Source organism: Mus musculus, chromosome 7 (assembly GCF_000001635.26).
Source record: "Mus musculus strain C57BL/6J chromosome 7, GRCm38.p6 C57BL/6J".
NCBI classification, from domain to species: Eukaryota; Metazoa; Chordata; class Mammalia; order Rodentia; family Muridae; genus Mus; species Mus musculus.
Window position 1 is genome coordinate 81,297,843 of NC_000073.6, and position 23,493 is coordinate 81,321,335.

The following is a 23,493-nucleotide window of genomic DNA, read 5'->3' on the forward strand; positions in this document are numbered from 1 at the left end:
CCGCCAATGAACTAAAACCTTAATTGTAGAGCCATGCTAAATGCTCAAAAAATATAAGCAAAATATTTGATTGGATGATGAAGTCATTTTAGAGTCACCATCCCATAAAGACTTGAGTTCCACAAAGGAAGAGAAACCTATCAAGTAAGAGAAAAACATTAGGCCTTTATATACTTAAAAGGGAACAAACCCTGAAGTAATGTTAAGGTTATAGGAAAACGAGTAGAAAAAATTATTTGTTGCATATCCAGCGAACATTAGTCAGGTCAATATCCTAAATAAGCTTTATGAATATGAATCAAATAATGAAATAATCCAGTAAAAAAAAATATTTAAAGCTATGCACAAGCAATTCACAAGTCAGAAAACATGAAAAGAAGCTCGCCTGAGCTAGCAGTCAAGGCAGTAAGGATGAAGAAGTGTAGTGTGCCTGCCGCAGTTCTGCTCTGCTTGAGGAAGAGTGGCGTCTCAGTGGGGCTTCCTACAGGCCTCTGCTGCTCTGGGAGCTCCTGTCTGTGCTTTGTTGTTGTTTAACTTTGAGGCAGGATCTCACCACGTGGCCTTGACTGGCCTGGAACTCACTATGTAGACTAGGCTGGCGCCTGCTTCTGTCTCCTCAGTACTTTTTATCAACTGAGCCATCTCACCAGCTGCTTTTGTTTTGTTTTTACAGGGTTTTATTTTTAATTATGTGTATGGGGGTCAGGGGTTGTGTAAATGAGTACAGGTGCCTGCAGGAGCCGGTGGGTGTAACAGGCACTTAGGAGCTGCCTGACCTGGGTGTGGGGAATTGAACTGATGTACTGATAGAGCAACACATGGTTGGAATGCTAAGCCATCTCCAGCCCCTTCATTTAAAAAAATATATATATATTAATTTTATTATTTTTAATTAGGTGTATATGAGTGTGTTGTACCTGGGGTGGGGGCATTGTGCATATGACTGCAGCTGTCCTCAGAGCCCAGGGGAAGGTGCTAAGTCCCATGGAGCTGCACTTACAAGCTGTTGTGAGCTGTCTGATATGGAACAGGGAACCAAACTCAGGTCCCCTCGAAGAGTAGTAAGTGCTCTTAGCCACTGAGTCATCTCTCCAGCTACTTGCTTATATTTTCTTTTTATTAGAAATTGATCTATTTATATTGTGGGTTTGTGTATATGGGTGTGGGCATGCACAGTGTATATGTGGAGGTCTGAGGACACCTGGGGGTGTCTTCTCTCTCTCTCTCTAACCATTTGAGTCCTGGAGAGCTTACTCAGGTTGTAGAGGTTAGCAGGAGGACCTTCACCCTCGCAGGGCTCTTTCTGTTTTCAATAACAGCTTTTTTGAGCAAGAAGAATGAAAAAGCATTGTTGCTTTTAAAGTTTGTACTTATTTATTCTCTGCGTTTTGTGTATGAGGTGGCAGTTAGGTGTGTCTTAGTGTGGTGACTCTGCTTTAACAGCCTGGAGCAGCCTGTGTGCCTCCTCATGGTGCAACCTTACAATAAAATAATGTGGTGATTAAACATGGCGACAGAGAGCCATCATTATTGATATGCTCAGTGAGAAAAAGAGATGATAAAGCTGTAAGAATGACTGCATTTCTATAAATACACATGTTAACATATATGTTTGTAAAAGAAACTTCCTAGAGTGCTTGATGTTGCTTTGTCTAAGCTTGGGGTTTCAGATGTTCTCGTCTCATTTATGGCACAGCCTTATGAGATGGATGTCACATGCCATTCACCCCATGTTCCCGTTTAAGGCTTACTCAGTGGTTTTCTTGTGTCCCAGAGCTGTGCACTCACCAGAACACTTCCAGAACATTTTTACTAAGTCCAGGCCCACACCCTTATTTTGCTTTCTGTATTGGGATTTGCCTGTTTTAGACAAAGACATTTCATATAAATGGAGTCATACAGTGTGTGGTCCCTTGTAACTGTCCTCTTGCATTTAAATGTCTTTGTTTGTTTGTTTGTTTTTTGTTTTTCGAGATAGGGTTTCTCTGTATAGCCCTGGCTGTCCTGGAACTTGCTTTGTACACCAGGCTGGCCTCAAACTCAGAAATCTGCCTGCCTCTGCCTCCCGAGTGCTGGGACTAAAGGCATGCACCACCATGCCCGGCTTAAATGTCTTTTTAAGGCACATCTATCTATACCATACCATAGATAGCAGGACTTCACTGGGTTTTATATCTGTATAGTATTCCATTATGTGCATATATCACACTTTCTCATTCATTCTTTGCTGGTGCACATCTGAGCTGTTAGAACTGGCCAGCTGTTATGAGCAAGTCTCAGTGTCAACAGATGTGCTCACTTTTATTAAGTACATAATCAGGAATAGATACAGCTGCATCATATGATGACTTTATGCTTAACCATTGGCAGAATTTCTAGACTGTTTTCCAGAACGGGGACAGTACCAATTTTACATCTCTACAAGCCGTGCATGATGGCACCACTACTATTTGTCACCCTTCTTATTCTTAGAGTGGAGTGATGAGCTATTTTACTTCTATCATCTAGCTGGCTACCTCCCCTCTGCCAGGTTGGGCAACAACCTTGACTCTCTTCTCTCATTTATCCCTTATGAAGGTTCTTTCATGCTGAAAAGGACATTCTAAGTGCTGAGGGAACCACGACTACAGTGATGCATAGCATCCCGTACACAGTACGAGGGCTGCAGAGGTCTTCTTTATGCTGTTAGTTCCTCTTCTGAATGAGCCAGGCACTCCAGTACCCGCGACTGTGTTAGACTTGGTGACTGAGACTAATGTAAATACGCTCATCAGACCTTTTGTTTTCGTCCTAAAAGGGCTTGTAACTCAGTATTCACTGCATTAGAGAAAAGTCAAGAAGCAATTGAAATTACAAGTGAAGACCACATTATACAGGTTCGTTATTCTTGGAAATCTCTGGTTCTGCATTTATTTTGTTTGTTATTGTTTTTAGGATTGTAGCCCCACAATTTGATTTTCTTTTTCCTTTTGGAAGTCCAAGAGCCCATATCTTCCTCCCTTACCCCTCCCAGATGATTGTAAGAGCAAAATCAATAAAATATGCAATTTAAAATAAATTCTCTAGATAAGAAAACGATCTCTTATGGAAGTAGAAATGTGGCAGTGGCCGATCTTGTCTCATTATTCTTCCGGGGTGGCTGGGTGTTTTCACCGAGAGACTTACTAAGGAGGCGTGCCCGGGCTGGCCACACACAAGCTTTCCTCACTGGGTTTACATTTTTCCTTGCTGTTTTTGGAGGCAGTTTAAACTTGTAAAAATTTACCAAAACCAGAAAATAACAGACTAGGCTACCATTATTCGCAAAGATGGTTTCTATAAGAGATAAATAGACATCTATAAATATAAGTGGTTCTTATGGCTCCACGGCAGCTGTCCCAGGGAAGGATGCCTTTTATCTGAAAATGAAATCCATTTTGATTGTAGTTCATTGGATCTTAACTTAAGGCTCCTTTTGTTACTGGTGCTGGCATTTGGGAGTCAGTGCTAAGAGGTAGCTTGGGCCAGGAGTTGAGGGCCCAGGCTTCTGTCTGCCTCAGACAGCAGTGCATCTTTGGGCAAGTCACTTAATCTAACTGAATCCACTTTGTCTTAGTACAAATGGGAGTGAGAGTAGCAGCCACCCCCTGCTGTGCTACGAAAGCGGAACCCTTCATAAGGCTTTGGGGGTTGCCGGAGCTCACATGTGCCATGTGCTTGCTTCAAGAATCTAGTAAGGAAAACAGGGCCTGCTAGTGGCTGTCAGCCTCTGCTTTATCACCACCTACACATGCTCAGTGTTCTTGTGGGTTTTCCTTGTCTTTTAATTGTATTTGAAACGCATCGTCACACTTTTCATGTATAACTACTTTCTGCGCTGTAGCTGCTTTGCCCTCGTTATTTATGAACCGTGCCAGAGAGGCATTGCTTTTATCCTCCCCATCCAGGTGAGCACAGGGGTGAAGTTACTCACAGAGGTCCAGAGGGCAGAGCCTGGGTTTTTAAAGCCCAGCTTGGTACATGATTTCACTCGAGCTGCATCTGGACAGCTCTGGGTTTGTGCTGAGAACATGCCTTCCTTGGTCTTCATTGAAGTTGGGGTGAGCCTGCTGCCACTCTGGAGTCTCAGAAGGACACAGCAGGAGGCCCAGCCATGTCACCTAAGCAGAAGGTTCCCCAGAATGCAAAGCTCTTGTGGCTGTAGAACATTGACGATGACATCCAAGTTTCTGGGTTTCCAGAAGGAGGGGGTGGAACTTAGGTAGAAAATGTTAATTTTTTCCAAACATCTTTAAATTCACTTCATCTGTTTTTTTCCTTTGTCTCTTTTCAGTATGCAAACCCTGCATTTGAATCAACAATGGGTTATCAGTCAGGAGAATTAATAGGGAAGGAGTTAGCACAAGTGCCCATAAATGAAAAGAAAGGTGATTTGCTCGATGCCATAAATTCGTGTGTCACAGTAGACAAGGTAAGTAAGATGCTAGCTGGCACTGTCATCACTTGCGGGTAAGGCCGGAAGCCTGGTGTTCAGTGAGCACCACATGTAGCAGTGGCCTCGACTGCACCCTCTTGCCAGAAGTCCTGTCACTCTCACTTTACAGATGCAGAGCTGAAGCCAAGGATGCACTGTGATTAACCAGCAAGCATAATTACTGGGATTGACCTTAAAATTAGTGTTTTTATCTGAGCGGTGTGAAAAAGTTGGGGTGTGTGTGTGTGTGTGTGTTTGTGTGTGTTTAAGGAAGGGTTTCTCTGTGCAGCCCTGGCTGTCCTGGAAAGCTGGTATTCCTGACAACTGAGCTTTTAAGTGGTAGATGTTGGCACATGGTTCTGGGTAGGGACTTCCAGGGAGGCAGCACACCCTTAGAGCATGTCTGAGCCCCAGTCATTCATTGAGCAAGTTTTAAATACCAGCTGTGTGCCAAGCACTGTGCTGAATCCTGTCACAGAAGGATGGTCAAAGCAAGAACATTTGCCTTGGAGAACTCATTTTCCAGAGTTGGAAACGAAGGGGTCGTTGTTGACAGTGAGATGCATACTCAGAGCTAAAGGAGCAGACAGAAGGGGCAGACAGAAGGGGTAGGTGCAGCCTGCCAGGCCTTCCCTGATTGTCAGCACTGCCCTGGTGCCGGGCTGCGGGAAGATGCAAGGAAAGAACCTCAGGTAGGCATGGCTTAAGTCCTACTTGCCTTCATGTTTGCAGTTCAGGGTGCTGTCTTGTCTTACTGGAAGGAGCAGAAGGTCTTTGAGGAGAGGACCAACGGGCATAGAGACCTCAGTGCCTGGCACGTGGGCTGGAAGACGTGTCCTCTTCAGGGCTTTCCCATGGCATGCAGTCTGTCATTTTTCCCCCTTGGTAATATTTGGAGCCAGAGGTTTTGTTTTATTTTGTTTTGAGACAGGGTCTCTCTCTATAGACCAGGTTGCCCGCAAACTCACAGAGATCCACCAGCACCGGGATTAAAGGTGCTTACCAGCATGCCTGGGTTGTTTTGTTTTGTTTTGTTTTAAGCTAGTGGTTTTGTTGTTGGGCTTATCAACTAGTCTGGACACCGGCTAGGCAAGCTGGATCCCTCTTACTGGGAAGAGCCATTGGTAACAGGTTATGTGGTCAGTATATAAGTTTGTGTGCACATTGTCTCACTTCTACTGGGGTAACATTGTTGGGGACCAGTGGCAAAAGCCTCAAGTCCAAATAGCAGAAACTCCTCTCTAGAGACATGAAGTGGTTATGAACAAAACTCGGGAAGACTTCCATGTTATTGCCTGTTTGCTACTCTATTTCTAAGAAGGAGTCTGGCCATTTACTTAGTGTATTCTAGAGGTTTTGGGGAGTGTGAAAAGGTGATTCTACCCATTCAGCAGCCTGCTGGTTCACTGAGGTGAGAGGACAGACATCTGTGCAGTTCCATCTCTGTAGGGGAATGGCTAGTGGAGGGTCAGTGGCCTTGTGGAACCACGATGCTGTGATCAGCAAGGAGAGCTCAAAAGTCCACCAGGGACCCAGCGTGGCAGAAGAGAGGAGACTCAGCAAATGGTCAGCTGGTCAGAACTGTAGGCATCAGAATGTTAGTTTGGAAACCCTGGGCCAGAGGAGAGATCCCCCTGCTGTTGGGGCAGAGTATTGCAGACACTCATCACTCTACAGTCCTTTCTGCCTGCTGTCCCTTTGGGGTAGATAGATATGTTAACTTGATTTTTAGGTTCACATTCATGCCTCCCTGTATCATTTTTCTTCTTCTCATAACTCCCCTGTCAGGGGACCGACAAGCTCCTCTCTTCCAGCTAGCCCCTGTCTATACGTCTCTACTTTTCCTCTTTTGTTGCCCCAGCCCTGAAACCCACACATACACGCACACACGCACTCAGTGTAGGATAAGTATTGGCTATGCTTATGCCCGCCCGAGCTGACTGTGACCTCAGGGCTCTTTGACCTGCTTTGTCTCCTGTGACTTCCTTCCTGTGTCTCCCTTCCTCACAGCTCCACTTCCCTACTCCACTGTCTTGTTTCCTCCACAAATTACCTGGTCTTTGACCTTTGCCTTCTTGTTCTTGTTCCTCAGTAGCCTGCTGTCACTCAAGATTAAATTGTCAGAGAATGATTTTCCTCTTGCCTTTTATGAATAAAAGTCCCAGTATGTCTCTTAGTCACACTCTCTGTTCATAGGCTGTCCTCGTACCTTGCCTAGATCTCTGGAATAAACTGATCCCTCTGCCTTTGCCTCCTTCAAGTTCATCGATCCTGTTGGCTGCTAATTTCCTTGCTTTGGAGTGTGCACTGTTTGCCCCTGACCTGATCCAGGTCTTCTTCACATTCCCACAGTTATGGTGGGCAGATCCCATCTGGTCTCCTCATCCCAAGACTATCATGTTGCTCCCTTGGTATAATATTCAGATTGCTTAGTCTGGTGACCAAGATTCTGTAGTTGACTTCAGTCACTCTAAACAAAAGCCTCGTGTGTTGTTTGATTGTTTACCATTGGTAAGCACAGTGCCAGCCTTGGGGACAGGACAGCTGGATGACAATGACTTAATTTTATGACAGTGATTGCCAAAGGGGACCACATCAATAGCTGGTATGTAGCTTGTGCCAGAGAGCAGCAGAGTGTGCAGTGGGGAGCTCATGTGGGGACAGGACTGTGCGAAAGCACCCGCACCCCGAACTGGCTGGCTCCTGAACCCGCTGGATGTCAGATTGACCAACTAGAAATCTCTCTGACCATGGTCTAAGGAAGTATTCTTCCTCTTAGGAATTCCAACCTTCAGTGATACATAGCTAAATTTATATTTATAATTTTATAGTTAGTAAATTAGTATTTATAATTAGTAAATATGGTTCGTGCTAAATACATTTTTTGTTTACCTTGGTGACTGGAAAGCTTATATTTAACATTGTTCCCCCAGCCAGGACACTGGCTTGACCTCTGCTCCTTCTGGGGACCTGTGGTACTGCCGTGGCCTGTTAGACCTCGGCTAGGGTCTGTCTGAGTTTCTTCAGGAGCTGGAGTAGGACATTCTCCATCTATCTTTCAGTGTGCTGGTGGCTTGGCCCTGATGACCTACTGTTTCTTTCTCTTTTCTTCATTCCCTCTTTTCTTTTTCATGTAATGGAACAATTCTATTGAGACGTAATTCTCATACCATACAGTCTACCCATCAAAAGTGTACAGTTCATAACACTTGGGAGGCCAAGGCAAGAGGGCCATTACAAGTCTGAGACCAGCCTAGTCTGTGTAGCCAGTTCCAGGCTGGCCAGAGCTACATCGGGAGAGCCCACCTCAAACCAGCAAAAAGAGCTAGCTACACAGCCCAGTGATTTTTAAGTATATTTGTGTAGGTGTGGCATGGCGGAGGAGGAACCAGGGCACACCTTCCCCTGGGGTGATGAGGGTATCTAGGGACTTGTCACAGTTTCCCACATTGTCTTGGATAGTCCTCTTAGAGCTGTTTGTTTCCAGGGTGACTCTGTGGCCATGGAAGTGAGGACTGCCTACTCCTTCCTGCTAGGGGATCCCTGGTTAGTGTTTGGGCATAGTCTGTCCCTGGGCTAGCTGTACCAAGAGCTAAGCTGTTTATAACCTGCTCTTTTCTCTGGTTACTACTAACTGCAGACAGAGCTAGCTGGTTTTGACATGGTCTTCTTAAAAAAAAAAAAAAAAAAAGATTGCTTTCAGAATTACATCATCCAGTAATCAGACTCAGTATCTACTGGGTATCTTAGAGCTCTGGGTTCAAAGAGTTCTGAAGGGCCAAGAACATTATGGGCACCTTTAGTTCAGCATCCAACAGGAGGGTTGGGAGATTTTCATAGCTTAGCCTCGAGTGACTTGCCAGATGGGCTGGCTGATAAAGACAAGTCCCCTAGCCACCCTTATCACCAAGGGAAGATGTGCCGGTCTCCTCCTCAGCCATGCTTGTCTGTTGCAAGGATCCCTGCCGATGGTCACATGAGCTCCTAAAATCACAACCCGGGCTTTCCAGCCCAGCTGCTGTAGCACCCTACCCTGCAGAAGGACTGACACCCCAGGTCCTCAAGGGCTAAAGCCATTTGCAATAAGAAGCTAGTAGTGGCCTAGCACAGTAATGGCCACACGCTGCTCTTCTGTGCCCTAGTTCTGAGTACACCTGCACCAAGTACCACGTCAGACTCGGAGTCCCTCCTTCATGCAGCCAGTGAGAGCCATGAGAGACTGAGGTGACTTTAGTCAAGTGACTTGACAGGGTGAAGAAGAATATTGGCTTACTTAAATTGCATTTGGGTTTGTGATCATTTTTATCCTAAGTTCTTTCATGGTGATTAATAAATCAGAACCAAAATGGAAAATGTTCCTGGATATACCAAAGCATAATAATACATATTCTATTCATAGGAATGGCAAGGAGTTTACCATACCCAAAAGAAAAATGGAGATAACATACAGCAAAATGTGAAGATAATACCTGTCATTGGGCAGGGAGGGTAAGTGGAAAAATGCACTTCTGTGTCTCGAATTCTCTTTGAATACTTAAGTAAACGCCACATGGCTCATGGAAGTGTAAAAGGTTTAAAGCAAGGCCAGGCTCTCACAGGGCACGGCCTTCCAGGGTGGTCGTTCCCTGAGGACCTTCCACTTGCAGTCCAGAGCCACTACTCTGGAGACAGTCTTCTTTATGCTGTGTAGATTTGCAAGAAAGAGACTTCAATGTTTATATTGAAATCACGTCTACCTCTGTGTTTGTAAGCTTTGTATCTAATTGGAAGTAGCTGTTTCTGCAAAGGTCTATCACAGAATATTTTGAATGCTAACAGATGTGTTCTGGGCTGGAGAGCTGGCTCAGTGAGACCGGTGCTTACTGTGCAAGCACGAGAACCTGGGTTCATATCTCCAGCACCCCACAAAAGCCAGTGTGGCATCATGCATGTAACCCTGCCACCGGTGGGTAGAGATCTGCGGTCTCACTGGCAGCCAGCCTAGCTGTGGAATGCTGAGGTCCATATTCAGTGAGGAGCCCTGTCATAATAATAATAATAATAATAATAATATAATCATGATAATTAATAGTATGGAGGAGCAATTGAGGAAGATGTCCCCATGTCACCTCTGTCTGATCCACACATGCTCACACGAGCAAGCATGCATGTGCTCATGTGCACATACTGTAAATTTATTAAGAGCCTAAAATTTTTGGAGGCCTTGTCTCAGACCTGTTCAAAATAACAGAGAAAGTTTCCAGAATGTTCTGAGTGTGAATTATAGCATACCCAACAGTAAAATACACACTTTAATAAATGATGATCAGAGAAAATTAAACTGTAAGGAAAGCCCTTACTGTGCAAAACATAAAGTCAGACCTAGTGTAGGATACGGAGGGAAGGAGACACAAGGAGGAAGTGTGGCCATGGCCTTAGGAACTGCACTTCCCTCTAGCCAGGCTCCTGCTAATGGGCGGCGACACTTCATTTCATCCTAAATGCAGCTTGTTTGGTCAGCACAAGGATGTCGCTCCTTTACACATGGGGAAACTGAGTCATAGAGAGGTCTGGTTTCCACCCCAGCTCTGGCTGCCATGTGTGATGGTGCCTGGTGCAGCCCTCAGTGCCAGCTGACCGCACAGCTCGCCTGCTGTGTCAGCCGACTTTGCTGCCAGTTGGTGACGGCTTCAGGGAGGCGGATCTGTGTGGGCTCTCTGTTCTGAGTCTTTGCTCTTTTATGTCCTTTCCAAATTGTTCTTGTGATTAGTATATAGGGATTTGATTATGGGGCAGGGCAAAAGAAACTGAAGGGACAGTAAATAAATGGAGCAAGCCAGCAGCTTCTGTGCCCAGCCCTCGTTCCTTTGTCTTAGACATTGGCTAGTCAAGGCTAGCAGGGACCTCAGCCTGTGTGGCCTGTGTGGCCTGTGTGACCTGTGTTCATCTCTGTGACTGACTGTAAGCAGACTGCTGGAACTTGAGAGCATCAGTATCAACGTAGTCAAACGACTCACTAGGAAATGAGAGACTAATGTAGTACACTGTAAAAGTATATGTGTGTTTGTATTGTCTGTTGTCAAAACTAGGGCAGTAGCCAGGCAGTGGTGGCACACACCTTTAATCCTATCACTTTAGAGGCAGGAGGATTTCTGAGTTTGAGGCCAGCCTGGTCTACAGAGTGAGTTCCAGGACAGCCAGGGCTACACAGAGAAACCCTGTCTCAAAACAAAACAAAACAAAACAAAACAAAACAAAACAAAACAAAACAAACAAAATCCTAGGGCAGTGACTGTAGAAGTCACTTCTTTTTTCCCCAAGGACATAAAGTGGTATCTGTAAAGTTTGGTTCGTTTATTGATGGCTTTCACACACACACACACACACACACACAATTTTTTTTAGAAGAAAATGCTCTGAAAGCATTTCATATATTGCTAAAAGGAAATATTCTTTTCATAATGAAAAACTACTATCTATCTCCCATATTAGAGTCAGGAGAAAAATAATGTATTGTTTTCTACTTACAGAAAAATCAGACACTATGTGTCCATTATCAGAGTGTGCAATGGCAACAATAAGGTAGGTAAAGGGAGCCCGGGATGCGAGTGCACAAGCAAGCTCTACACAATCAAAACTAATGGCTTGTAAAATCCATTTTTAGGTTGAGACCACAACTGAGTGTGTTCAGACTGACAGTCAAACAGGTATGAGGCCCTATTCATTCTCAAGGTTGAGCATTTGGGGGTGGGGTGATTCACAGGTCCTTCCTGTGATTGGCCTGCTTTGTGCAGTGGTGGGACCCTATTCTTGTGGCCCAGCCCAGCCCAGCCCAGCGTGGTGTGAGGACTGGAGTGCTGTGGGCATCTTGACCAGTGCCTGGGACGGGTGCAGCCTGTGTGGAGAGAATGATTACCTACTGCGTGGTGTATGTGCAGGCAGACACGTAGGATGAAGTAGGACTTTATAACCTGAGCTGAGCTTTAGGGCAGACAGGGTTGAGTGGATTACCAAAGTGCATTAGCAGGGACACCGTCCACTGGGCTAATGTGGTCACTACCAGCCATCGGTGTCATCGGAGTTGCTTCATCTCGTGTCTTCTAATCATGCCTCAGACACCATCTGTCCTACTGCACAGGCTTCTCTCTGCCTCGGAGGGCTTGCTTCCCTCACACATAAGTCATGGCTTTGGCAAGCTACTTGTTGCTCTTGCCCACACAGATAAGGGGATGTCTGTAAGGACTCGCCATCAGGTGTTTTGGAAGAGGGAACAGTCATTGGAGACTGGAACAAAGAGTAAGTCAGGATAAGGAGCTTGAATTAATCATGGTCCTTAAAGGCCAGGAAGGAAATCAGGCTTTTTATCCATAGAGAGTCTCTGAGGGTTTCAGAACTTCTAAGAAGTCCTTACATTGTGTCTGCAGCTGCTCACATGGAAGGATGTGCTCTCACATCAAGACTGAGAGGAGAGGAAACATTGACCAGAAAAATGAGATAACAGTGAGGAGAAGGGGAACAAGTGTGGTGACACAGGACTAGAGAGAAGAGTGAAGAAAAGGCAGACCAGAGAGCCGATCTGAGTGAGCCCAGGGACCTAGGGGTGGCCATAGGCCTGGGAAGGGTGAGTATGGGCCTCTTCACCGTGTGGCCCTGGTATTGGTGATCTACTTTGAACATCTGATAGCTAGCGGTTCCTAGGTCTTTCAAAGAGGCAAGGACTGAAGATGCAGATGTTTCTGACCAGAAAAAGCAGCATTGAGTGCTGAGGATAAGGCGGAGCCCAGGTGTAAAGGGAAGAGCATCAAGGTTACTGCGGGACAGAATGACAGGCAGAGTGGGAGGCAAATCCCTGCAAGTGAGTGCCTGACAGAAGAGGAGGGGCTAAGCAGGGAAGAGCTGGATGGCACAGAGGACGTGGAGCAAAGAGACACTGAGACCTGTCAGAGTTCAGGCTCAGAGAAAAATGAGGCAGAAGCCAAGCCTCAGGGGACTAGACGTGGTAGACAGAGCCTGCCACGCAGTTCTGTGCTGCCGCTCTCAGAGCACATCACTTGATTTTGTTGTTAGTGGTATTTCGTTGGTTTTAGTTCTTCAGAGCAGTCCTGAGAAGTGGGCATGACTGTTATCAACACTCCTTTAATACAGATGGAAAAACAAGTGCCAAGAGAGTTAAATGACACTTAGAGCTAGGCACAGGAAATGACAGAGCTGGGCTTGGGAGGCCATCAGTGGGTGGCCAGGGCAAGTACAGGTGAGGTAGGAGGCTCCCGCCTCAGCCTCGTGCGCTACACCGTTTGTGCTTGGACTTGATGAGTGCTTCCGTAGGAGCTGCTGCTGTCACCCTGATGAGCCACTGCCTGATCCATCTTCATTCCTCGGCGGGCAGTGGAATAGTTGTATTCCTGAGGGTGTGGGGCTGTTTTGCCACAGTGGGGCAGTTGGGGCTATTAGGCCCACACCAGAAGTCCTCAAGCAGAAGTGGGGCTTATTGGGAGGAAATAGAGCCCCTTACAGATTGGGTGAGGGAGTCCAAGAACCAGTTTGGGAAGGAGTCGGGAACCCAGGGGTACTGGGAAGCTGTCTCCCTCTGAGCTGAGCATGCCACAGGAACACCGTGGTTGGCCACCACTGGCGCTGGCAGATCCAGGCTCAAGACCTTGCTTCTAGTTTCACTTGCTCATTTGGCTAGGCCTAGGCTACCTGCTACTCACGTGTGGAGCCAGGCAGTCCCTGGATTCCCCCCTTCTGTAAAAGGAGATCCTGGAACTCCCTAGTCAAGAGAATGGACATTGAGAGTCTGGGTGTCTAGGAAAATAATAAAGTCCCCACACGTTACATTTTTCTTAGCCTGTGTGTAATTTTCAGATCGTGCTATAGCTCACTAAAGATACAAAATGGTTGTAGTGACAGTGTATAGATTTTGATTGTTCTGGCTTGCTGTCACATGATAAGCTCTGGTACCATTGTCTAATACTGGGACTGGCAGGTTGGCACTTGTCACAGGCCTCTTTTGCTGGGTGCCTGATCACATGTATTAGCAGTGTGCCAAGATCACAGCACAGTAACCTGTGGGTATGTTGAGTAAGATAACCTGACTTCAACTTTCTCACATTCAGACTGGAATTCCTGCTTCCAGGCCAAAGGGTCCATGCCATTAGGGTGCTGACTGGAGACAGTGACTTCTATTGCCCAACACTGCTTCTCCAGAATTTCCTGGGTTGTCCTATCAGGCTACAGAAATGCTAATATCTCTGAACAGAGTTTAAGGATCCCATTTTATAGACCAGAAAACCAAGAACAGAGTTGCAGATGGTGTTAAGCCCAGGCCTCATGGAGGCCTGTTTGGAGTTATTTCCATGTATAAGCATGGTACCACATCAGAGTGGTATGTTATCTATTGAGTGTCCACTGCTGTGAGCCCCTGGGCATGGTGCTTCTTCAGAGCTTGCAGTCTTTTAGAAATGACTCTCATGCTTACTCATTGGTCCCCTGGGTGTGTGTGCCCTAAGGGCTACATCTGGGAGCTGGGCCAGGTCAAGGCATGCCTGCCCACCTGCAGCCTACTGCAGGGTGGAACTTGCTCTAGAGTCATGTACAGAGAGCTAAGGGACACAGTGGGGACAGCATTCTTGACAGGGCTGTTGGGAGCAGAGGATCTAGGATATACATAGATAATTAGCTTTAAAGTGTCTCTGTGGAAATTGGATCTCCTCCTCTCTCTCCTCTCCATAGCCCCATCCTGATCGCATGGTGCTTTCTGCCTTGTTCTGCTCCAGCTCTCCCCTCACTGCAAAGTCATTAATAATTGTGTTCCCTGCCTTGCTCCCCACTAGACCCCACCCCCTTTGAGGACATAACTCTGTCCTATCCATTATCATATCCCCAATACTGCAAAGGACTATCTGAAATAACTAACTTATAAAGAGAAAAGGCTCATTTATTTTGGCTCACCATTTTGGTGGGTTCGGTCCATCATCATTTACCCTTGTTGGCTTTAGGCTTCCAGTGAGGCAACACATGGTAAAGGGGAGCATGTGGTAAAGGGGAACCGCTGCTTCTTGGCCAGGGGGCAAAATAGAGGAAAAGGCCAGGGCCTGAGCAGATGGCCTGACTCTCTTAAAGGCACTATGTATACCTTGACCCTGTGCCTCATTGCCTGGCTCTCAGAGTCAATCCTCAAGAAAGACATAGGGGGGCCAGGCGTGGTGGTACACGCCTTTAATCCCAGCACTTGAGAGGCAGAGGCAGGCAGATTTCTGAGTTAGAGGCCAGCCTGGTCTACAAAGTGAGTTCCAGGATATCAGGGTTATACAGAGAAACCCTGTCTCGAAAAACAAACAAAGAAGAAGAAAGAAAGGAAGGAAGAAGAGGAGAGGAGAGAGGAGAGGAGAGGACAGGAGAGGAGAGGAGAGGAGAGGAGAGGAGAGGAGAGGAGAGGAGAGGAGAGAAACATAGGGAACAAATGAACTGTGAGGTTCTTAGACCCAAATGCACCGTCCTGGTTGGGAGGGGCAGCCTTTTACCACATAGTACTTTGAGGGGTAGTCAAGATCCGAACTTCAGCTCCAGCCGTAGCTGTGGCTACAGTGTAAGCACTTGGGAAATGTTTGCTGAGAGGATGAAAGGGAACAGAAACAATTCACAGCCCAGGAGGGGGAATCACTGCATATGGCTGAGAGGAGGTGCTACCTGAAGGAATGAGCATCTGGGGCCTGGATACTGTCACTTCACAGATGTCAAGGCTGCTCCCGAGATGTGAGTAGTTGGGCTGAGCTAAAGACCAGAAAGAAATGCCAGGCAGACTGCACCTGCCTCTGAAGGCCAGGGAGTTGATACTCTGGCTAGACTCTGAGTGATTATGCTTGGCAGTCCTTTCTTCTGTGCACAGGATAGTGCAGGGGTCATGCAAAGCAGGCATGTGTTTACTGAGTATCTGCTATGTGCTAGGTATATTCTTGGCCATCCAGGGAAGACTGTTCTGACCCCAGATTATTCACAGTTGGCAAGACAGACAGTAAAGCTAGTTGTTACCGTACCCTGATGGGATGGGATGAGGAGACATACAGGGAAGGTTTCCCAAAGTTTACAGTACCTAAGCTGCATCTCCTAGAGGAGTAGAGTAAAGGAGGGAAAGGAGGCAACATGAGAAACGTGTATTCCAAAAAGCAGTCTGTACCAAGGTGGAGATGTGTGGGGGATGGACAGACACAGCATAAAGCCTTGCCCAGAGTCAGGGGTAGCTCTGCAGGGCTCTGATGCTACCCGGGGAGTGGGAGGCTGACCCTGAGGACGACGAGGGAAGATCTGAAGATAGGGTTTATTTAGTTCTGCTGGTTGTGGGAGAGAATTGGTCAGGTGGGTACATCCTGTCTAGTGCTTGGGTATAAAGAGCAGAGTTAGCAAAAGATAAGTTCATTTTGGATAATGAGTTAACTTAACAGTAGCTGAAAAGTGTCCAAATGGAGCTGGCCAGTGGCCCATCAAGATGTAAATCTGATACTCACTCGGGAGAGGATGGGGTAAAACCGCACGTGGGAATTAGACAGAGCAGGAAGCAGGCAGTGGGGGTTGTTTGTTTGTTTTGTTTTGTTTTAATTTAATTTTTTTACTTATTCACTTTACATCCTGTTCACTTCACCCCTCCTCTCCTGCTCTGGGTGGGGGTCCCCTGGGTATCCCCCAACCCTGGCACTTCAAGTCTCTGAAGGAGGTTGTGCCTACCTAAAAGAAAAGAGTGAGGCCAGAAGGTTTGGAATCCAGCCTTTGGAAATGCTAGGGGCCGAGGAAGAGGATAGCATGCAAAAGTGGAAGAAGGAATAGTAAGGTGGACAGAAAGACAGGAGAGTGCAGCTTCTGCAGATTGAAGTAGCCAGAAAGAGGACCCCCCGGGTCCAGTAAGATGCCAGCAATAAGGAGATACCCATCTGTAGCCTTTGCAAGTCCACACACGTGCACGTAGAGGAGAGACTCTGCCTTTGTTGGGCCAGGAAGCTAAGAGCAGAGTTGTGCCGGAGCACGCTCGCCTAGCACGCTCAAGGCTGGGAGTTCCATTCCCAGCCTTCGGAACAGAAATGGGGGATGAACCTGTTCCATGATGTGGAGGGAGGAGCACTTGAGGCCTCTACTGGGATCGTGCCTTGGGCAGAGGAAAAAGAATTGGATAAGGGTGCCAGGCGAGGCCGAGAGCTCCACCACATCGTGGGCAGAGCAGACTCTGCCCTATGCTCCCTGCACTCACACGCTGGCTGCTCTGGGACATAAGTTGTTGTTCACTAAGCTCTCAGCCCCACACAAGGCACCCACAGGTACGCAGAGGGGCAGACAGGAAGTGGCCGTTCGGGGCAAGGACTAGAGAGGAGTTCCTAGAACTCCTATTTGGAGCCTAGAATAGCAGTGAAAACAGTCAGGGAGAAAGCAAATGATCCTAACACTGCACCCACACTTTGTGCTCCACATGTGACCCTAGGAAAGAGAAGAACTTTCTCCCGGGATGGTGCTGAGAAAATAAAGGTTTGGTTCTCTTTTGGGACAAGGGTAAATGAGGAGGAACTGCCTCTGTTTTATGTAAGTACAGTAGGAGAGCCTCTACTGAGGTCGTCTGGTCTGGGTATTTCCTCATGTCTTTGGACTCTGTAAAATTTGGGCTTTGAGAAAATGGAGTCACTCAAAACCAAGGTGTGTGTAGCCCGTGTCTGTGCACAGTGCTGGCTTCCGTGGGGTTGTAATGCCTGCCATCCAGGTTTGAATACCTGTAGATGCTTAATATTTAGTTTGCTGTCTTGTGCTCATATGTCACTGACATCTCTGTAAAGATGTAGCTTAATTGTTTCCACAGATAACCAGGCAGGCAAACATAAGGACAGGAGGAAACATTCGATGGACGCCAAAGCGGTTTCCTCCAGAACAAGTGACGGTGAGTGGGGGCTGCACTGTGTGACCTGAGCACAGGGTGCCCAACCCTGGAGCTTCACTCCCTGTCTCCATGCACTGCACAGTCACAGCAAGAGAAGGCCCCCCGTATGAGTGCTCCACACAGGTAGACCCCACTGTGAGCCTTTGAAATGAGTCAAGAATAAGGAAAGATGGAGGAAGCAGGCACTAGGTACTCTATATGATTTTCAAACTGTTAGCAATAGATTTGTCTGCTAATCTGCTGTCCTGATGGGAGCCACATATTTGGTAATTTGGAAGGATAGATTCCATTTCGTTTGCAGTTTACTGTGGAAACTTACCCTTTGGAAGTTGTAAGCCTAATTTGGAGATTGTAAAACTCTTACTAAGAAAACATTATTTAGCCTGGAGGTGGTGGTACACACCTTTAATCCCAGTATCTGAGAGGTAGAGGCAGGCAGATCTCTTGTTTGAAGCCAGCCTGAGATGTCCCAAATTCACACCCCCTTCCTTTTCTTTTAATGAACCCTCTGAGTCCATTCAGTGCTCTGGCATCTCCGTGGTCATAGGGCCTGCCAGGACCTCGTTCCATCCTCCCTTCCTGTCAGCTGCCAGCAGCTCCTCGGCTAGGGCTTGGCCTTGGGAGCTCCCCCTGCACAGGAAACCACTTTCCCTTCCAAGTCTTCGACATGAGTGTGTAGAGATGCAGTGGGTGTAGTACATTGGCCTCTACTCAGTAACTCGGAGGACTTACTTACTGGACCTAAGAACCGAATAGTGAGTACGTTCGCAGATTCTCAAAAGTCCTCTGTAGACACAGACATTTTTGTTTCTTTTCTTTATCTCTTACTTCATTGTATTTATGCTATTTGATTTTTTCAAATTAATTTTAAAATAAAGTTTTCTCTTAGTTGACAGATTTTAGAATTGTGTATATTTATCACAGATAGCGTGCTATTTTAGACTGTTTATATATTGTGGCATGACTAAATCGAGCTAGTTAACATGTTTTACTTTACATCCCTAAAAATCCCTCTTAGAAATTTCCAAGGGTGCAATGCCTGCTACCCACTGCTCTCTATTCTGATCCTGATAAGCACTTTTATTATATTCCTAAGTAAGGACAAACCCTTTTCTGACCATGATAACAAAGTGGGGGGCTTTGTTTAGTGACTTTCCTGTATAAAATGTCATGTTAGTAGCCATGTGCAGTTTTGTTGGTCCTCTAAACTGACAGCATTTGAGGCATCGTGGCCTGGGTAGCCTTGGCCAATATCTCTTTGGGCCTGTTTATCTGAAGGCAAGTTGAGGCTGAGGCGCCATATTTCTGGACAGTCTCTAATCCTTCTCAACATTTTGGAACCTTAACAGTGGGGTGTCCATAGACACGCGGGACTCTGGGAACATACTTTTCCTGGTGCGCATTATCCAGGCTTCCCTCATCGCAGAGCAGCCATGCCTGACCATGACCACGAGAGCCTGCCTGTGGTGTTGCTGCCTGATTAGCCTAGATTAAACACCATAAGGAAGCAGTAGAGAGATCCTTGGGCATTTGAACCAGAGATGAATTGATAAGGCTTAATCCAGTGCCTTATATGGTATGGAGCTGTCTTCCAGAGCATCATATGTGCATCCTAGAAGTGAAGGAAGCAGAGGGAGGACAGAAGGGGAAGCTCTGCCAGGGTGCCATTACTCCTACCTATGCCTCTGTATGCAGCTGAGCGCACTGACACCCGGGAAGCTAGACGTATGCCCAAGGTTGGGCACACCCTGATTTTTCACCTCTTTCTCCACAGTTTCCAGTCAGAGAAGACATTCCTCTTTGGCCCGGATACATTCTATGATGATTGAGGCACCCATCACCAAGGTCGGTCTTCACTGAGTATGCAGGCCCCTGGACCCCCAGAAAAATTGTTTCTCTGACAGAAAAGCAACAATGAGAATGCTCTTTCAGTTGTATAATGTTGTCTCGTCTGGAGAAAGGATGGGTGACAGAGACAGATGGGTACCTAAGATTAACGTGTGTCTGTGGCACAATCACAGACTATTATCAGCCTGACGCTAGATTGCTCTCTGTTTCGAAGGTTACAGAACTCAAGTTTTCTATTTCCACGATGCAGGTAATCAATATTATCAATGCTGCCCAGGAAAACAGTCCTGTGCCTGTGACGGAAGCCTTGAACCGAGTGCTGGATATTCTGAGAACCACTGAGCTGTACTCGCCACAGTTTAATGCTCAGGATGATCCCCATGCCACAGACCTCGTTGGGGGCTTAATGTCTGTAAGTCCATCTCCTAGGCTACTATAGCTTAATGTCTGTAAGCCCATCTCCTAGGCTACTATAGCTTAATGTCTGTAAGTCCATCTCCTAGGCTACTATAGCTTAATGTCTGTAAGTCCATCTCCTAGGCTACTATAGCTTAATGTCTGTAAGCCCATCTCCTAGGCTACTATAGCTTAATGTCTGTAAGTCCATCTCCTAGGCTACTATAGCTTAATGTCTGTAAGTCTATCTCCTAGGCTACTATAGCCTGTCTGTTCCTGTTTGCTTTCTCTGAGGTTGTCTGGACAGTGCTTTAAAAAGACAAGCAGAGCACCCGTGTAGGACTCGGTAAAGCACATCTTCTCCATGGTTTGTGTTCTGCTGTACTTAGACTATGGGGCTGCCTGCTGCTTACCTCCCAGGGAATCCTCAGCTTGGAGCAGCAGAAAGCAACAGTGTTGTAGACGGTCCACTGATAACCCTCTCCAGGGTCACATAGGGTTTTACAAGACATTTCAATTGTATTAAAGTGTCGTTTGTTGTTGTTTTCTGTTGGTTTGTTTGTTTGAGGCAAGGTTTCACCATGTAGCCTTTGCTGGCTGCAACTTGCTAGGTAGACCAGGCTGGCCTGAAGTCATGGAGATCCACCTGTCTCTGACAAAGTGTGTACACTACCACACCTGGCTTGTCTTGGGAAGACGAAAAACCATGGTGGTAGGGTGCAAATCCTTCAGTTCTATCCTCAGCACAAAAAGGAGCCAACAAAGCAAACGAACACCACACACCTTTGCCGGAGTGCTACACGATGCACTGCAGAGTGGAGACTAGCTCCTGCCTTCATGTGTTTAAAAAGGGCCAGGGCGCCCCACTAGCCTTTGGATAACTGTTTAGGAAGAAGGCATTAAGGATGTGCCACTACCACCAGGCAGTGGTGGCACACGCCTTTAATCCCAGCACTTGGGAGGCAGAGGCAGGCGGATTTCTGAGTTTGAGGCCAGCCTGGTCTACAGAGTGAGTTCCAGGACAGCCAGGGCTACACAGAGAAACCCTGTTTCGAAAAAACCAAAAAAACAAAAAAGGGACATGTCACTACATGGGGATTCTTGAGGAGCCCAGGCACCACCTCAGCCAGTGCAGAGCAGCACTCTCACAAGCGAAGACAACTACCATTGTTCTGCTGCCGTCTTAGAAATAAAAGTTGCTCCCTCCCGATTCCTGTGTCCTGGAGCTCATGGGGAGAGGGCGCCCCGAGAGCACATGGGGTACTGAGTGGTTAGTCCCATCCTCAGGGACGAGGGAGGCGTCCACTCAGAAGGTGAGAGAGAAGTGTTCCTGAGACAGCTGAGTTTGGAGAAGAAGAAAATGGGGGTGACCTGAGGGCAGAGGGTGGTTGTCACTATGGTGGGCAGTAGTTGGTCAGCTCACTGGTCATCCTGCCTGAGCCTGGGCTCCAGCAGTAGGGCAGCTCCCAGGAGGTGACTAAATTTGGAGTTGGCCACAGTGGTCAGCCTGCTGGGCTGGGCAGCCTTGCACTGGGCTGTGCTGGACTGTCCTCTCTGGGGCTGTCCATCTGGGTTATGCAGTCAGGAAGGAAGACCATGTGACCATGCCTTTTCTTGTCTTCTTGATTTTCACCAGGATGGCTTACGAAGGTTTTCAGGAAATGAGTATATTCTTGCAACAAAAAGTAAGTTCTCTGTTTTTAATCTCTTACATTGCTATAATACTCTGGCCCAGATTAGATGATGCTCGCTCTCATCAGTAAGCTCTGGGTACGCCGTGAAGCCTCAGAAGCAAAGCAGCCATTTCTGATATAGCACGGCCTACCCCAAACACCAAATGCCACGAACCTGTTAACGTCGTCGTCGTTTTCCAAATTCTGTTACTTTGCAGACCTCCCACCACTTTCAAACAATTTGGCCACCCCCGTCTCCCTTCATGATGTCCCACCACGGATTGCCCTGGCCATAGAAAATGAAGAACAGTGGGACTTTGACATTTTTGAGCTGGAAGTAGCAACCCAAAATAGGTAGGTAGAGCTTGTTTCCAAGGCCTGTGCAGGGAACCGCCCGCCCAAGCAGCAGAGGTGTGTGCAGAGCCATTCCTGGGGTGGGGACAGAGGCTGAGGAAGGAGGAGAGGGACTTCAAGTTGAGTCAGTAGGCCCCAGGCAGAGTTTGCCCAGCTCTGATGGCTTCCTTAAATAGCAGGTTTTCCTGTGACACAAGTCCCTAATTTCTCTAGTATGTGGTATTATATAAGGTAGCAACAAAGAGTCTCCTGCTCCAAACCTAGAACCAATATGGTTAGTTACACATTTGATAAAACTAGCCTCAAATCTTGGTTGCCATATTGGTGGCCCACACAAAGACTCCACCCTAGTTATGTTCATCGGCTTATGGTGGCTGACTGGGAGTTTGGGTTTTGCTGAGTAAAAGCTGTTAACCACAGGATCTTGGCACATAGGGCTGGGCACCCACAGCCAGTGCCAGCCAGGAGTGCGGTTCAGTTTGGGGAGGGTGGCTCTGCTAGGTTGTGGAATGATTCACCGGTCTCACCCCACTGGGTGAGCTGTCTACACTGAGACTCCCACGCACACAGCCTAGCAGTGGCCAGGCACATCCCATAGCAATGAGCCCCTGAGCCCCTGGTTTACATTCCGAGCCATCACAGCTTCCAAAGTGTGGAAGGCAGGCCAGGTCGAGGTCTGTGATGACCTCTGAGATGGCTTCTGTGGGCTGATTTCTTAACCTTCTAAGTCAAGTCAGTAAATCTAAGGAAGGCATGCTTGCTAGTAGCTGGTCAATTTCTCGAGGTAAAGTCTAAACTTTAGACTATAAAGTTGCTGAGGTGATTAGTCACCTGAGTGTGTCTGCGTCTGGTTTATGTCACACTTTGGTGGTATTTCCTCTAGGTAGGCCATCAGAAGTAACACGTGAGGGTAGGATTACAGGTAGCCTGTATAGTCTGGCAAAGGCAGGGTTCTGAAGGTTGTACTTATGCAAGCAGGGTGGGAACTTCACCCCAGCAAATCAAGATGCCTAAAGCAGGCTAAGGCAGAAAGAAACCGTTGTGTGGCCTCCAGCCCACATGGAATACAGTGCAGCAGTGCAGATCAGTTGCCCTGGTACTCTGCACTGTGGCTTGAATGTACTTTGGGTCTCTTCAGAACTCGGGTAACTGGTTTTTGCTCTATTTTATATTGTGCATATTTTTCTTTGTAGGCCTTTGATTTATCTAGGTCTGAAAACGTTTGCGCGTTTTGGAATGTGTGAGTTCTTACAGTGCTCTGAGACAACGCTGAGATCTTGGTTTCAGATGATCGAATCCAACTACCACTCTTCTAACCCCTACCACAATTCCACACACGCTGCGGATGTGCTTCACGCCACGGCGTATTTCCTTTCCAGAGACAAAATAAAGGTGAGCTAGCGTTCCTGTTCCTCATTCAACAGCAACAGTGGGCAGAGATGGGGCTTCCGCCTCAGCTGCCCTCACTGCACCGTAATAACCAGAGTGGTCCTCACCCGTGCAGCGTGCAGCATGGAAGGCGAGGAAGCAGCTGATAGGTTAATCTGCAGTCTCCGCCAGTCTATGAGTCCTCAAGGAGAAACCAACCGAGACAGAACAGGGCTGTCCCCGTGGAGGAGAGGGGTTTCAGTTTGGACCTAAGGGCACACTGAGCCTCTTTTAAGCCCCTCACCTGTGCTGTGAGTCCTGACCATTCCTGCCCTGCCCCGCCCCTCAGCCCCTCAGCTGCTGGCTAACCATCTGACTCAGACAGAGCTTCTAATTTTCCTGCCCCAGGAGGGAGGTCACTCCTCTCTCCTGGTCCCTCACAGCATTCGCACAGTGCTGCCATTGTGTTCTTTCCAGAGCAGCATGTCTGCCCATCACTGCCTTGAGCC

General features: G+C 47.2%; 1 protein-coding gene across 1 annotated transcript in view; it reads left to right on the forward strand.

The window, feature by feature from the left end:
• The window catches only part of Pde8a (phosphodiesterase 8A), a 121,271-nt gene that overhangs the window by 84,578 nt on the left and 13,200 nt on the right, over nt 1-23,493 (forward strand). The window contains exons 7-17 of the mRNA NM_008803.3: nt 2,798-2,876; nt 4,313-4,450; nt 8,853-8,941; nt 10,963-11,014; nt 11,097-11,139; nt 17,268-17,345; nt 19,120-19,190; nt 19,444-19,605; nt 21,226-21,274; nt 21,481-21,616; nt 22,810-23,008. Coding sequence (NP_032829.1) covers nt 2,798-2,876; nt 4,313-4,450; nt 8,853-8,941; nt 10,963-11,014; nt 11,097-11,139; nt 17,268-17,345; nt 19,120-19,190; nt 19,444-19,605; nt 21,226-21,274; nt 21,481-21,616; nt 22,810-23,008 — 1,096 coding nt within the window. The remainder of the gene's footprint in view (nt 1-2,797; nt 2,877-4,312; nt 4,451-8,852; nt 8,942-10,962; nt 11,015-11,096; nt 11,140-17,267; nt 17,346-19,119; nt 19,191-19,443; nt 19,606-21,225; nt 21,275-21,480; nt 21,617-22,809; nt 23,009-23,493) is intronic.